The 12,449-nt window shown below is 62.6% G+C and overlaps 1 protein-coding gene across 1 annotated transcript; it reads right to left on the bottom strand.

The window, feature by feature from the left end:
• Positions 1–278: 278 nt before the first annotated feature.
• Positions 279–12,130, bottom strand: PRODH (proline dehydrogenase 1). Its single transcript, XM_052797146.1, has 14 exons — positions 11,776–12,130; positions 11,299–11,507; positions 5,962–5,996; positions 5,478–5,627; positions 5,270–5,334; positions 4,812–4,928; positions 4,579–4,658; positions 4,220–4,301; positions 3,784–3,876; positions 3,530–3,676; positions 3,178–3,353; positions 2,987–3,085; positions 2,498–2,586; positions 279–1,325 (listed from the first exon to the last, which is right to left on the bottom strand). The coding sequence occupies exons 1-14, from the start codon at positions 12,106–12,108 to the stop codon at positions 1,138–1,140; spliced, it is 1,863 nt and encodes a 620-aa protein (XP_052653106.1). The 5' UTR covers positions 12,109–12,130; the 3' UTR covers positions 279–1,137.
• Between the last annotated feature and the right edge of the window lie 319 nt (positions 12,131–12,449).

Below are 12,449 nucleotides of genomic sequence, written 5' to 3'. Positions count from 1 at the left end.
ATCCCCCCTCCGCCGGTAGTAGGATGCTCCAGGGCTTCCAGCTCCCCCCAGGCTCATCACAGACAGCTCCACAGCTTCTTCATTCCCAGGCCTGGGGAAGTTTGGCCTCACTCGGTACAGCCCATCTCTGGCTCCTTTCCCCAAGCCCTGGCCCCTGCTCAGGCCAAAGCATGCAGCTGGAGGGGGCTGAGAGCAGGCACTAACCCTGCTTTGAGTCCGGGACAGCAAAGCACAGCCCATGGCCAGATGGCTGCCCAGTAACTCCAAGAGAGACAGAAGCAAGAACAGTTATGATTTAATCACCACCATTCTCTGCAAATCCAGTGTACAGCAGAGCCGAGCTGTGGTCCGGCTCCTGGTGCTCCCACAGCCCCTGCCCCTGCCCACAGCACCGATCTGGTCCATCATCAGAGCCAGGGACTGCGGGCAGGGCAGGAACAGCGCAGGGATGAGGCTTGGCCAGCTCCCCTCACCCCTCCTGCCCCACTGGACGTGTGCCTGAGGATGGACAACCCCGGGCAGCTTTGGCTCGGCTTAGCCTGGTGGGATGGGGGGAGAGCCTGGTCCTGCCCAGGACCTGCCCAGCTCTGTGCAAAGCTGGTGAGGAACCAGGTAGTGGCTGCCCTGGGACAGGCAGCAGGGATTCATCCTGCCCCTGCCCAGTGACCCTTCACAGGTCACTGTGGCCTCTGCTTTGGCATCTGCCTCCGTGGAGCTGGAAGAGACCAAGCCCCAGCCCTGGCAGAGGCTGGAGGAGCTTGTCCCCGAGCCACCCAGCCCACCCTGGCACGAAGCGGGCAGCCAAATCTCCCTGCGCAATCCTGCGAGGGGAAAACCCCAGGACCACCGAGGCAGGGGAGCCCCAGCATCTCCCCTGACACAGCCTGGGGCAAACACAGCCCAAGAGCCGCCGGGACGGCAGAGGGACATCCCTCGGGGCAGTGCCAGCTGGGGCAACCCTACAGTAGTGACCTCCAGAAGGTCTATGTGGTTCCAACAGCAAGAAGGACGTGTCCCCTCCCAGGGCAAAGGGTGCTGAGGAGGGGGGGAAAACTGCAGCAGAACTAGGATGGGGAACGGCAACAGTGGTTACAGATGAAGGCACAGGAGCCCCTGGGCTGGATGCCAGGGTTGGGGTTAGTGGTTGGGGCTGAAGAGGCTCCCTGTGAGGAGCCGCCTCTTGACCTCCCTCCAGAGAAGGTCCCGCTCCCGGTTCGCCCTCTGCATGAAGCCCCTGTTCTCCTGGGCCCTCCGGGACAGGTAGGGCAGCACCTCGTTCACCGGGCCATAGGGCACGTACTTGTAGACAGGGAAGCCGGCCTGACCTGGAGGGAGAGAGGCTGGTCAGGGAAGTAGCAAGAAAGAAAAAAAAAAAAAAAAAAAAAAAGGGGGGGGGGTAAAAAGGAAAAAAGAAAAGAAAAAAGAAAAGAAAAAAAAAGGGAAAAAAGCCTCCTTCACCTCCCAAGCTCTCCCGCGCCCCTCGGGCTGTGCCGATGGAGCGAGGGATGGCGGGCAGGAGGGTTGCAGCAGCCGGAGGCTGCGGTTGAGCACCGGGGAGGGGAAGCCTGGGAGCAGCCCCTACCAGACAAGGCCGAGCCTGCCTGGGCAGGAGTGGCGGCACTTCCCTCCCCAGCTCAGCACAGGGAGCTTGGGAACGCGCCGGGGGGAGCGAGCCGAGGTCACCAGGAGCCCTGGGAATGTCGGCAGCCAGGGCTGGGCCAATTCAAGAAGCATTCAACCAGAAACATCAAGTTAACACATTTTTCCAGCATGACCAGAGGAGGTTGCAGACAGGCAGCCAAACTCCGCTCGTGAGGGGAACTCCAGGACAGAGCAGCATCCGCACTGGACAACTGCCCAGTCCGCCTCTGGCTGCTCTCCTGGCCTCGGGTCTCTGCTCCGGACACTGATGTGGGCAGGGAGATCAGTCCCTGACCTGAGCTGGGCTACCTGGACCCTTGCGTGCCCCTCTGTCCGGGCCCCGGAGAGCTCTCCTCCATTGCCTGGGCCAGCAGCAGAGGAGAGGACAAGGTCACGCGAGAGGCTGTTGCCACCCCGGTAGCGGAGAGCCTGGGACTTGGTGTGCACCTCCAGTGGAGCAGTGATGCTCCCAGACCAAGGAGGTACAAGAGGGGTTTGCTGGCTGCCAGCATCAGTCTCTGCCCCACCTAGGAGCACCCCGATCTCAGCGCGTAGTCCAAAGCAGGAATCTCCCTGCCCAGCCATCACGGTCTCATGGGGCCTCCAGGAGACAGATGTGATTCTCCATCTACATCCTCGTCCACATCCTCCCCAAACCCCATGCAAGGGTCACAGCACTCCACACAGCTGGGGAAGAGGCAACAAGGCACTCTCCTCAGCCGGCCCTGCTCTCTGAGAGACCCGTAGCCTGGCTCCATCCATCCTTCAGACCCCACCGCAGCTGCTCAGGGGGACCCCAGGGGACAAAGTGGGGCAGGATCACATCTGCCAAGTGCCTCTGGCTCCCAGCACTCACCCAGGGGGAAGGTGATCTGGTCACACATGCCCAGCAGCTGCCCAAAGTACACCTTCTTCTCCGAGGGATGGATCCCAAGCTCCAGCATCCTGCAAGCCAAGCGTTGGCATTAAGGAAGAGCGGAGACAGCGGAGTACACAGGGGCAGCATGTCCCACCAGAGGAGTGGGGATCATCTCCAAGTACAAGAGCATGGCACTGACCACATCCCAGATGGATGCTGGGATGCGAGGACTTGAGGGATTTGTTTTTAAAACAGATTCTGGGTTGGGGAATGGGGCCAGCTCTGCAGCCGCTGTGGGCTACCACACTGTGTCCCAGCTCCGAGCCCCAGGGGAAGCCCTGAGCACCAGGTGGGAGCTAGGATCCCACCAGGTGAGCAGAGAGGAGACCTGACAAGCCATAGCACATCTCACCACAGCTCTGCTCAGCCCACCCATCCCTCAAGCCCCCAGTCCCTGCCACTCCATGCTGCCTCCCCCGCACCCACCTGCGCAGGGTGAACTTCACTGTGTCCTCATTGTGAGATGCTACCATCACGTTGGCTTTCCAGTTGTGCTTGATCTCCTCCAGGATATAGTCCAGGCACCTGTAAGACAGTACGAGGCTGCATGGTGAGGCCACTCAAGCCCGTGCCCCGGCGGGGCGGGAGGGAGGAGCGTGGCTGGGGCTGTCCTCTACCTGTGGTACATCTCGTTGGTCTTCTCGTAGGTGGGGTTGATGGGATCCTCATAGCCAATTTGGGCTGCCCTTTCCCGCTCCTGCTCCATGTAGGCGCCACGGACCAGCTTGGTGCCGAAGTGCCAGCCCTCCCGGCGTGACAGCTCCACATCCACTGTCACGTTGTCGTAAGCCTCCTGGGACCAGATAAAAGAGATGGCACAAGGTCATCGCACCAGTGCCACCTCTGCCCTGCGCCTTCAGGTAGCCAGCCCCAGAGTTGTGCCATTGCACGGCCATGGCTTCAGGAGCCGAGGTCTCCATCCAGCTGCTCCAGCAGGTCCTTCCTGCGTAGCCTCTTGTCCGACCTCACCTTCAGGTAGCACTGGTAGGTGTTGAAGATGATCGCCCGATCCCTGTTGAAGCGGCGCTGCATCTCCAGGGTGAGGCGGCTGATGGCTGGCTGGAAGTAGCTCTGCTCCGCATCCACCATCAGCCTCACGCCCTTCTCCGTGGCTCTCTGGGGGTGAATAACATGCAGGTTGGGTTCATGGGGCCACCTGCTACATGTCTCCCCCTCTGTGGCAGCGCCCGTGCCCAGCTCCCCCAGCCCCAGCGTCCCCTTACCTTGGCAAGGACATCCATCCGCTGCAGCATCCGCTTCATCTGCAGATCCTCCTCCTCGGTGAAGCGCGAGAGCAGAGGCTCGAGCTGCCCAGTCTGAAACAAGAACAGCTTGTGGTACCCTGCCTGCCTGTGGCCAGCCCTGCCCGCGGGAGACAGAAACACCCTCTGGAGGGAGCCCATCCTCAGGGCTGCTGCCCACCCCAGCTCCCCCACTGGCCAGCACAGCATGCACAGGGTGCCCACCCTGCCAGCTTGGTGGCTGCACGCAGCGGGTCACAGCACGGCCAGGCTCTGGCAGCACAGATGCCAGCCAGCACCGCAGCCACCAGCGAGCTACCGGGCAGGGCTGGGGACAGCGGACCCACACATTGCTCCCCCAAACTCCCAGTGCCCTCCTGGTGGGGCTGCTCGGGGGGTGGCATAGATGGGTACCCACCTGCAGGTTGGGGACAAGCAGCAGCTTGGAGAGCTTGGTGCGGCTGTCAATCAGGCTGTTCCAATCCAGCAGGTCCACAGTGCTGGGAGCAGAGTGCCAGGTTCGTACTGGTGGTTTGCAGGAGCGGGGGGGGGTCTCTACCAGCTCCCGACCCCCACCACCAAGCAGGGTGCATGGCATGAGGCACCCTGACCTGTCTTGTCACCTCCACCCAAACCTTCTCTATGCTTGGGCGCTGTGCTGAGCCAGCGCTGGCCTTTGGAGACCTCCCCTTGCTGCTGACCCACTGCCCCAGGAAGAGGGACAAGGTCCCCCCACACCCCCATCCCGCAGCACCCCCCAGGTCACAGGCAGCTTACCCACTCATGCCCAGGTTCTCGCCCGTGAACCAGTGCTGGCTCTCCGCCTTGGTCGCGATGCCGAGGTTGGCCAGGGCCTCCTGCCACCGAAAGGAGCATCAGTGCCAAGGGGCTACAGGGGTCTTACTGCTCCGGGCTCAGAGGCGTCACGGGTCAGGGCTGCTCCGGGACCTCTACAGCCACCAGCCACCCCCAGCAGCGCAGCCTCCTCCCTCGGACATCACCCGCCTCACCTGCAGCTTCTCCGCCTCCAGCTTCATCTCCAGCGCTGCCCGCCCAGCCTGGCCCTGCTCCGCAGCCATTTGGTGGAAGAACCTCCGCCACTTCACCAGCACCTCCGAGAACTGCAGCTGTGGGCACAGAGCTTGAGGTGAGATGGAGCCTCCTGTCCTGCCAGGGCTTTGCAAGATCATACCCAGCCTGAGGCCGGGGCCAAGCCTAGCAGTACAGACCCCCCCACCCTCATGTTGGGACCTTTAAACTTCTGAGCTCTTCGTGCATCCCCAAAAGTTAAGGCAGGGTCTCCAGGGTGGTCTTGGGCACACAGGGGACAGCCTCTTGGTGCCCACTCCTCCCTGCCATCAGTAGAGATGCCACTGCAGCAAGCCTGGCACCCCAAAGCACCTGCCCCCACAGATGCATTACCCGTGGCTCTGAGCCCCCTCACCCCGGTCACAGCCCTTGCACTCACCAGGAACTGAGGTCTGCCCAGTGCCGTCAGCTTGATGGCCGAGAAGCCGTTCTCCGAGCTGCCGCCTGGATGGAGCCACAGAGAGAGAGCTAGCCTGACAGGCAGGGTGCTCGGGCAGAAGGGAGGTACCCGAGATATGGTGGTGGGCTGCAGGGTCCCCACGGTCCCCAAGCACAGTGGGGCTGCTCAGGACACGTGGAGCACTTACCTGAGGCATCGATGCAGCGGAGGAAAGTCTCCATGTGCTGGTCGCACTTGGCCTCATCAGCATAGAAATATGTGCGGGCGCTGATGACCCCACCGCGGCGGTCCCCAAATCCCCGATGGGCTCGGTATTGCTTCTCCCTTTGTTCTGCTCCTGGGGTGGAAGAGGATGGAGATGGGCCATGCAGCCCTGCTGAGCTCCTACAAGATTCCCCAGGAGCTTCTGCCGTGGGCATAGGGAAAGGGGCTCCGGCTTGGACCTCAGAAGAGCCCCCAAGGGCTGCAAGGCACCCTGCCTGCTCTGTTGCCCGAGCAGAGGCTGAACGTTTGCTGAGGAGCAGGGTTGCCCAAGAACAAAGATGTTCCTCATCCAGCTCATGATTTGAGGCTGTGGGAGCTGGGTCCTTCACCCACAGCAGGCCCGCAGTGCCCAGATCAGCTGGAGCTTTAGGCTATCTCCTGTCAGCAGGAGAGGCTGGGTCACTCACCTCCTGTCTCCTTCTCGGCTGCAGAGGTGCAGGAGCTAAGAAGAGAAACAGGGAAGATAAGGGCCAGGTCAGCAACCCCCTGCAACCCCCCGCTGATGGCCAGGGCAGCTCTGAGGCTTCCCTGCTGCCAGCCTGGCGCTGGACCCTGCTCTTCCCTCACCATCCTATCGCCAATGGATCAAACGCTGCTCAGCACGAGCTCTGCTGGCAGGTCAGATGCCCCAAACCCCCTCATGGAAGGCAACAGGGTTTCAACATCCAGGGAAGTGTTACCTGGAGGCCCTGAGGCAGCACAGGGGAGGATGCTGTCCCAGGGTCCAGAGCTGCTCTCAAACAGCCCACCCCACAGCAAGGACAAGGTCAGCCCTGGTGGGGCTGGGTGTTCCATCTCCAACCATGCCAGCCCATGGTCCTCACTGTGGTGGCACCAAGCCTCAACCCAACACCTCCCCACCTTGCAGGCACCAGCAGCCAGACCATGAAGCAAGGAGCTCCTGCAGACCCAGGGTGCATCAAGCCGTAGGGATGCCCTGCTGCAGCTCAGCTGCCCCGCGCTCCTCTGTGCCTTGGCATTAGCCAACAGCTCACAAACAAACAAGGTCTCGGCTTCAACTCCAGCTGACCTTAGATGTAATTTCAAGCCCAAGCTCTTTGCCACAGGGATAACAGGGCTCTGACAGCCTGGGGGATTCTGGCCAAGTCATGAGATCCTCCTTGAGCTTGAGCAGCTAAGCCTTCTTGCTGACACCCTAAATCCAGCCTGCAGGACCCTGTGTCTCACCCAGGAACACTGCCAGCCCCTGCAGAGCAGCCCTGAGTGACAGCAGAGCCATGTCCTCCAGGAGGTCTCTGCCTTGGAGTCACCGTCCCAAAACTGGCTGGGCCCAACAGTGGGGAAGCACACTGCGAGACAAGCAGCAAAGTCACCCGTCCGGAGCCAGCGGACTCGCACAAGAGAGCAGAGAGGCACGTGGCATGGTCCCAGAACATGTTCTCCCACATGGAAACCCTGTGACAGGGATTAGGGGCTCCTGGAAGCATAAACAAGCAGAGGCAAGCCCTTCCCTCCTGCTCCCTGGAGCCAGGAACAGCCCCACGTTGCCCAAAGTGCAGCAAAGCCTGGTGTGAACGGGGACAGGAGCAGCCAAAGCTCACGGGGAGCAGCAGGCACCATGTCTAGCAGGCTCTGCTCTGTGATTTTGCTACCCTGAGGACAGGTCAAGAAGCTTTCTGCCCCTTAATACAGAGGGTGGAAGAAAGGAAAGAGGAGACATCATACACCCAGCGATGGGATACGACAGCAAAGTCCGCAGTGGATGGAAGGTCCTCTCGGAGCAGGCAGCATGGCGCAGGAGAAGACTTCGGCTGGACACACTGCTGCGACTCTGAGGACATGTTGAGAGAGACAGTCCCGTGGGCAGGTCCCAGCTGCGGCACAGCGGGACAGCTCTGAATCCCAAAGCACACCTTGCATCCCACATCTGAGATGCTGGGGACAAGCGGCAGGGAGCAAAGCCTTCTCTGACCTACTCAGGGTGAACGCACACAACTCAATTAGCAAACAGCACCCTTGAATTTGAAGTCTTTTGCGTTCCTGAAGACAAACACACCCTTTCCAGCAGCATTCCTGCTGCATGACTGCACTGAGCCCTTAGCCCCCGAGGGGGGCATTCAAAGCAGTGCCATGGTGCTCACTTTATTGTTCTGCATCAAGCAAAATAAAGGAAGTTGCTTCCAGCTGAAGAAATAGCTCCTCCTGGATATCATCTGCTTTCTTTGCAATATTAGTCTTGGCCAGCAAAGCCATTCCTACACCAACCAAGTGCCACTTAACCCAGCTTAGACCCTGCCATCCCTTACAGCAAACCGAGAACAAGTCTCCCAGAGCAGGACACATCTCTAGGCACTGCCCAAACGCTTCTGGCAGGCTGTAACCAGAAAGGAGCCACCTCCACGGCACGCTCAGAACCTGGGAGCTCACACTTGCCCAAAGCATGCACAAGGCAGACCCTCCAAGTGCCGCAAAGCACCTTATGAAGACCCGAAGCGGTCCGCTGGATTGTAATCCAGCTGACAAAGCAGACTAGGGCTTTCAGGAAGTTTTTTTTATCAGTCTCAAATAAACTGTCTCAGGAGAAGCACAAAGGTCCCCCTGTCAGAAATAAGTAGGCAATAATCCATTTCGCCCTGGAGGTTACCAGGAGGGTGCCATGAGCGCAGCATATTTGCTTTGCTCGTCAGCAAAGGGGTCTGGCAAAGGGGATGAGGGAACACCAGGAAGAAGTTCTCCCTGAATTACCACATGCAAGGAAAAACTCATGGTCACATGAAGCCCAGACCGGAGCTATGGGTGATGCTTAAAACCCTGCAGGTAGGAATAAAGCAAAGCTCTTGGCAGAAGAGTCCTTCAAGCCTGCCCCACGCAGGAGTTACCAGCACACACCAGCCCAGGACCACCGCAGGACCTCCTTGCCCAGCTTCCAGCTAAACAGAAACCACCCCGTGATCTCAGGGACCTGCGGCACATGCAGGCAGAGCACAGGGCACGGGTGGCAGCAGCACTGGGAGCGGGAGGAGAAGGGGAGATGGTGGCTCTGGGAGGCAGATTGGCCAGGCTGGATTGTAGTCCCACGCTGGGGCAGGTATTAGGTGTCCACAGAAGAAATCTCTAGAGGAAGTAAAGTCCATGTGCTGCCTGGCAGAGCCATTCAGCGTTTCTGCCAGCACTCGGGGGCAGGATTTTCCTTCCCCGTGTCAGCACAACCCCAACCCATCTCCTGGCTTGGGATGCCCATGGGCCACCATTGGTTCCAAGGCTGGAAAGGGACCACAACCACCTCCACTATGGGGGGGGCTCCTTGTTTCACCCCTTGGGGAACAGAAGCCCCTGCCCAGCTGCAGTGCTGCCTCTCCACACCCCCCCCAGGGCTGTACCCATCCCGAAGCCCACAGGCTGCCCCAGGAGCAGAGCAGCACCCAGGCTCTGCTGCCCGCAGGACACCTTTCTCCAAGCTGTGTCACCATGACCTGGCAGCAGCCTTCAGCACGTGGCCAAGGACTCCTGGGACAAGCTGGCAGAGCTCTGGATGCCAGCCCAGGCAGGGCAGGGCAGGTATGAGCCTGCAGCAGGCAGGATAAGCTGGTGCCTGCCTGCATTGCATTGCTGTTCCCTGCCAGAAAGCCTGTGACAAGGAGCAACCAGGGCCCATTGCTGGGGAAGAAAGGGCATTTCCCTGCTGTGATCTCCAGCTTGCTCCAGAAGAGCAGGCTGCACTGGTAAGCCCAGCACAGCTCTGCCTGCAGGACTGGGGAAAACAACAGCAGATGGCACCAGGAGGCCAAAAAACCCACTGGCTGCATCTGGTTTGTACCTCTGCTTCCCAGCTGGCAGCAGGGTAAAGCCCCCAAGTGCTCACAGGAGGGAAGGACACAGCTCCAGAGTCCAGCAGCCACAAGCCCTGGACCACTCACCCCCTCTTGACTACACGCAGCCCAATTTGGCACCATCCCTGGCAGAAGCACCGGTAGTTTGGGTGTTTGCCCCTGAACAGAGCCAAGGAGGACCCAGAGCGATGCTTGGCCTGGGCCAGGGTCCAACACAGCCCTTCTAATGCCACCCACACCTCCCCTGGGCTTTGCACCCGCTCTGTGACATCCCTGGGTGACCTCCAGGATGGCATTTACCCCCATCCCATCCCATGTGTTGGAGCAAATCCCTCTGGAGCTCAGGCAGGGTGGCATCGAGGAACGGGGTCCAGCATGTGGCTTTGCTGAGCTTTCTTGAGTGGGAATGACCCACGCAGCACAGGCAGAGCTCATCTAGCAAGGGGTCCCACACATGCAACTCCCAAATCTGCTTGGTGTGTGGGGGGGTGACGGACGACGACACACCAGCACAGGCCAGACAGCTCACAGACCACCGGCATTCACCCCCACCATGAGCAGGCAGGATACAGGTGCAGGCAGAGCCTGCCTGCAAAAGCCCTCTCGGTGGTCAACCACAGGAAAGCACCTGGCACAGACACAGCCAGACCAAGGAGGGCAGCAATGCCAGCCCGGCACCACCGGCACTGCCAGCTCAGCCCCACAGGGATGCTGAGCAGTGTGCCTGGACCATGGCTGCGTGCCCCGGAAAGAAACCAGTGACTCCTGAAAACACTGCTGCTCTGTGCCTTCAAAAGAGCCACCCCCGCCACGGGCTGCAGCGGGGCATTTTGAAGCTTTTGTATAAAAAAAAAAAGTTTGCAGCTCGATCTGCAAGGGCAGATCCCCCCTGTGCAGCTCCCACCCCAGCTGTCCGCGGACAGGCAGGACCTTCATGCAGAGGGGGATTTCTAGCAGCAACGGCTGAGGGGCGAGCCGGGGTCCCCGATAAGCAGCGCCTGGGTGGGGAGCAGAGATAAGGCTCCCTGCGGCAGCTGGGAGGAGTCCAGGAGCAGCACCTGCATCGCCACACTGACCTGAAACCCCACTTGCAAATCACCCCAAAAAGCCATTTCCGCTGGATTTCCGACACCGTTTTACAAGTGTGTGGCAGCTGGACGGCGTCCCTGGCTGCGAACAGGGACACGGGGCTGTTGCAGCCTTGCCCGGGGGAGCGCTGCATCCTCAGCCTGCACCCTTTGGCAGAGCCACCCTTGTCCTGGGTGGGTGGGGGGGACACCACCCACCCCGATAACCGTGGGGTGCCAGCCAGCGGCCCATTGATTGGGTGAGTGGAGCCACCTGAAACTGGAGCCCAAATAGTGGAAAGTTACCGGTGGCTTTGGGCCGGTGCCTGCCCTTGGCCGCGGGCCGGAGGCAGGGAAGGCTGCCCGGGATGGGGGGGGGGGGGGGGGGGGCAGTGCGAGAAGGGGTGTGACAGGACGGACACCATCGCGGCTTGAAGGGGGGTGGAAATGGTGGGGGGCAGCACCCCAGTGTGTGTATGGTGGGGGGGAGAGGGGGCAAGGATCCTGGGGGAGGAATGGGGGGGGGCAGCATCGCGGTGTAGGGGAGAAGGGAGACTTGGGGGGGGGTCAGCACCCCGGTGCGTGCAGGGGGGTGGAGGGGGGCAGCACCCCGGTGGGGTAGGAATAGGGGGGGGGGGGCAGCACGCCGGTACGTGCATTGGGATGGGGGGGGTGAACGGGGGGAACGGGGAGTCGCAGCGGGAGGCGGGGCTGTGACGCACAACAACGCCGGCTCCGCAGCCAATGGGAGCGGGTGGGAAGGGCAGGCGCAGCCAATAGCAGAGCGGCCAAGTCCCGCGCCCGGCCACGCCCTGCCCGCGCCCTCCCGCCGCCGCCGCGTCCCCCCCCCCGCCGCCGCCGCCGCCGCCCCGGCCCCCGCACTCACTCCAGCTCCTTGCGTTCGGCCTCCTCGGCGCTCAGGTCCTCTTCCACGCTGTAATCCAGCACGGCGCCCACGCCGAAGGCCTGGTTCCGCCGGATGAGCGGTTTGATGGCCTCCTGGTCCTCCCCGGCCACGAACTGCCCGTAGAAGGTCATCTTCATCAGCCGCTCGAACAGCGCCTGCCCCAGCACCCGCTGGCATACCTGCAGCAGCTGCGGGAGAACGGCAACTCAGCGCTCCGCCGGCCGGCACCGGCACCCCTCCGGAGCGGGCAGCCGCCCCCCCCCCCCCAACCCCCCGGTCCAGAACCGGCAGCCCCTCACCCGCCGGGGTCCTCCCCCCCAACCCCCCGGTCCAGAACCGGCAGCCCCTCACCCGCCGGGGATTCCCCCCCACCGGAGCGGCAGCCCCCCCCCGGTCCAGGACCTGCAACCCCCGGAGCGAGCAGCCCCCCCGCCCTGCCCGGGACCGGCCACCCACCTCCCGGTTGTGCTCCACCAGCGGCCCGACAGCGCACAGCCCCAGCACCACCAGCCCGCGCAGCAGCTCGGCGCTGCTCTTGCTGCGGAACGCTTCCCGTGGGTCCCCGAAATCCACGGCGGGCGGCGGTTCCCGTTCCGCACCCCGCGGAGGAGGAGGAGGAGGCGGCGGCGGCGGCACCACCGGCCGGGCCCCCCCGCTGTCCGCCGCCGGTAGCGGAGCGGCCCCGCGGGGGGAGGCGGCGGCGGCGGCGGTGGTCGCGGAGCGTGGGCGGCGGGGGACGCCCAGGCGGGCGGCGGAGCAGAGCGCCCGGGCCGCGCTCGGGGGAGCCATGGGCACGGCGAGGCCGCCCGCCCCGCGCCGCCGCCTTAAATACCGCCCGGCCGGTACCGCCCCGCGGGGCTCCCCGCCGACACGGCCGCGCCCGCTGGGGCTGCGGGGCCGCCGCTCCGCCCCGCGACCGGGACCACCCTGCCCGGCGCCCCCCTCTCCACAGCCCTCTGCCTTCCCCTTTCCCATCCCCAGCCCGGGGGCGCATCCCTTCCGAGGACCCCCAGGGAGGGCGTAGAGTGGGCAGGGGTGGCCCGCGGGGAGCCCCATCCCCTTGGAGCAGCGCTGGGGAGGGGTGGGGGTCAAAGAGAACCCCGTGCCTTTGGAGGAGCCCCAGGGAGAGC

The sequence above is a fragment of the Harpia harpyja genome, chromosome 9 (assembly GCF_026419915.1).
Source record: "Harpia harpyja isolate bHarHar1 chromosome 9, bHarHar1 primary haplotype, whole genome shotgun sequence".
Taxonomy (NCBI): domain Eukaryota; kingdom Metazoa; phylum Chordata; class Aves; order Accipitriformes; family Accipitridae; genus Harpia; species Harpia harpyja.
This window is presented reverse-complemented; position numbering and strand designations above follow the sequence as displayed.

Excerpts from the sequence above, each read along its gene's own strand:
- PRODH (XM_052797146.1), bottom strand. The coding sequence starts at position 12,108 with ATGGCTCCCCCGAGCGCGGCCCGGGCGCTCTGCTCCGCCGCCCGCCTG. Across the intron at positions 5,628-5,961 it reads AGCCGAGAAGGAGACAGGAG|GAGCAGAACAAAGGGAGAAG; the intron begins GTGAGTGACCCA and ends CTTCCACCCCAG. Across the intron at positions 4,929-5,269 it reads TGGGCAGACCTCAGTTCCTG|CTGCAGTTCTCGGAGGTGCT; the intron begins GTGAGTGCAAGG and ends CTGTGCCCACAG.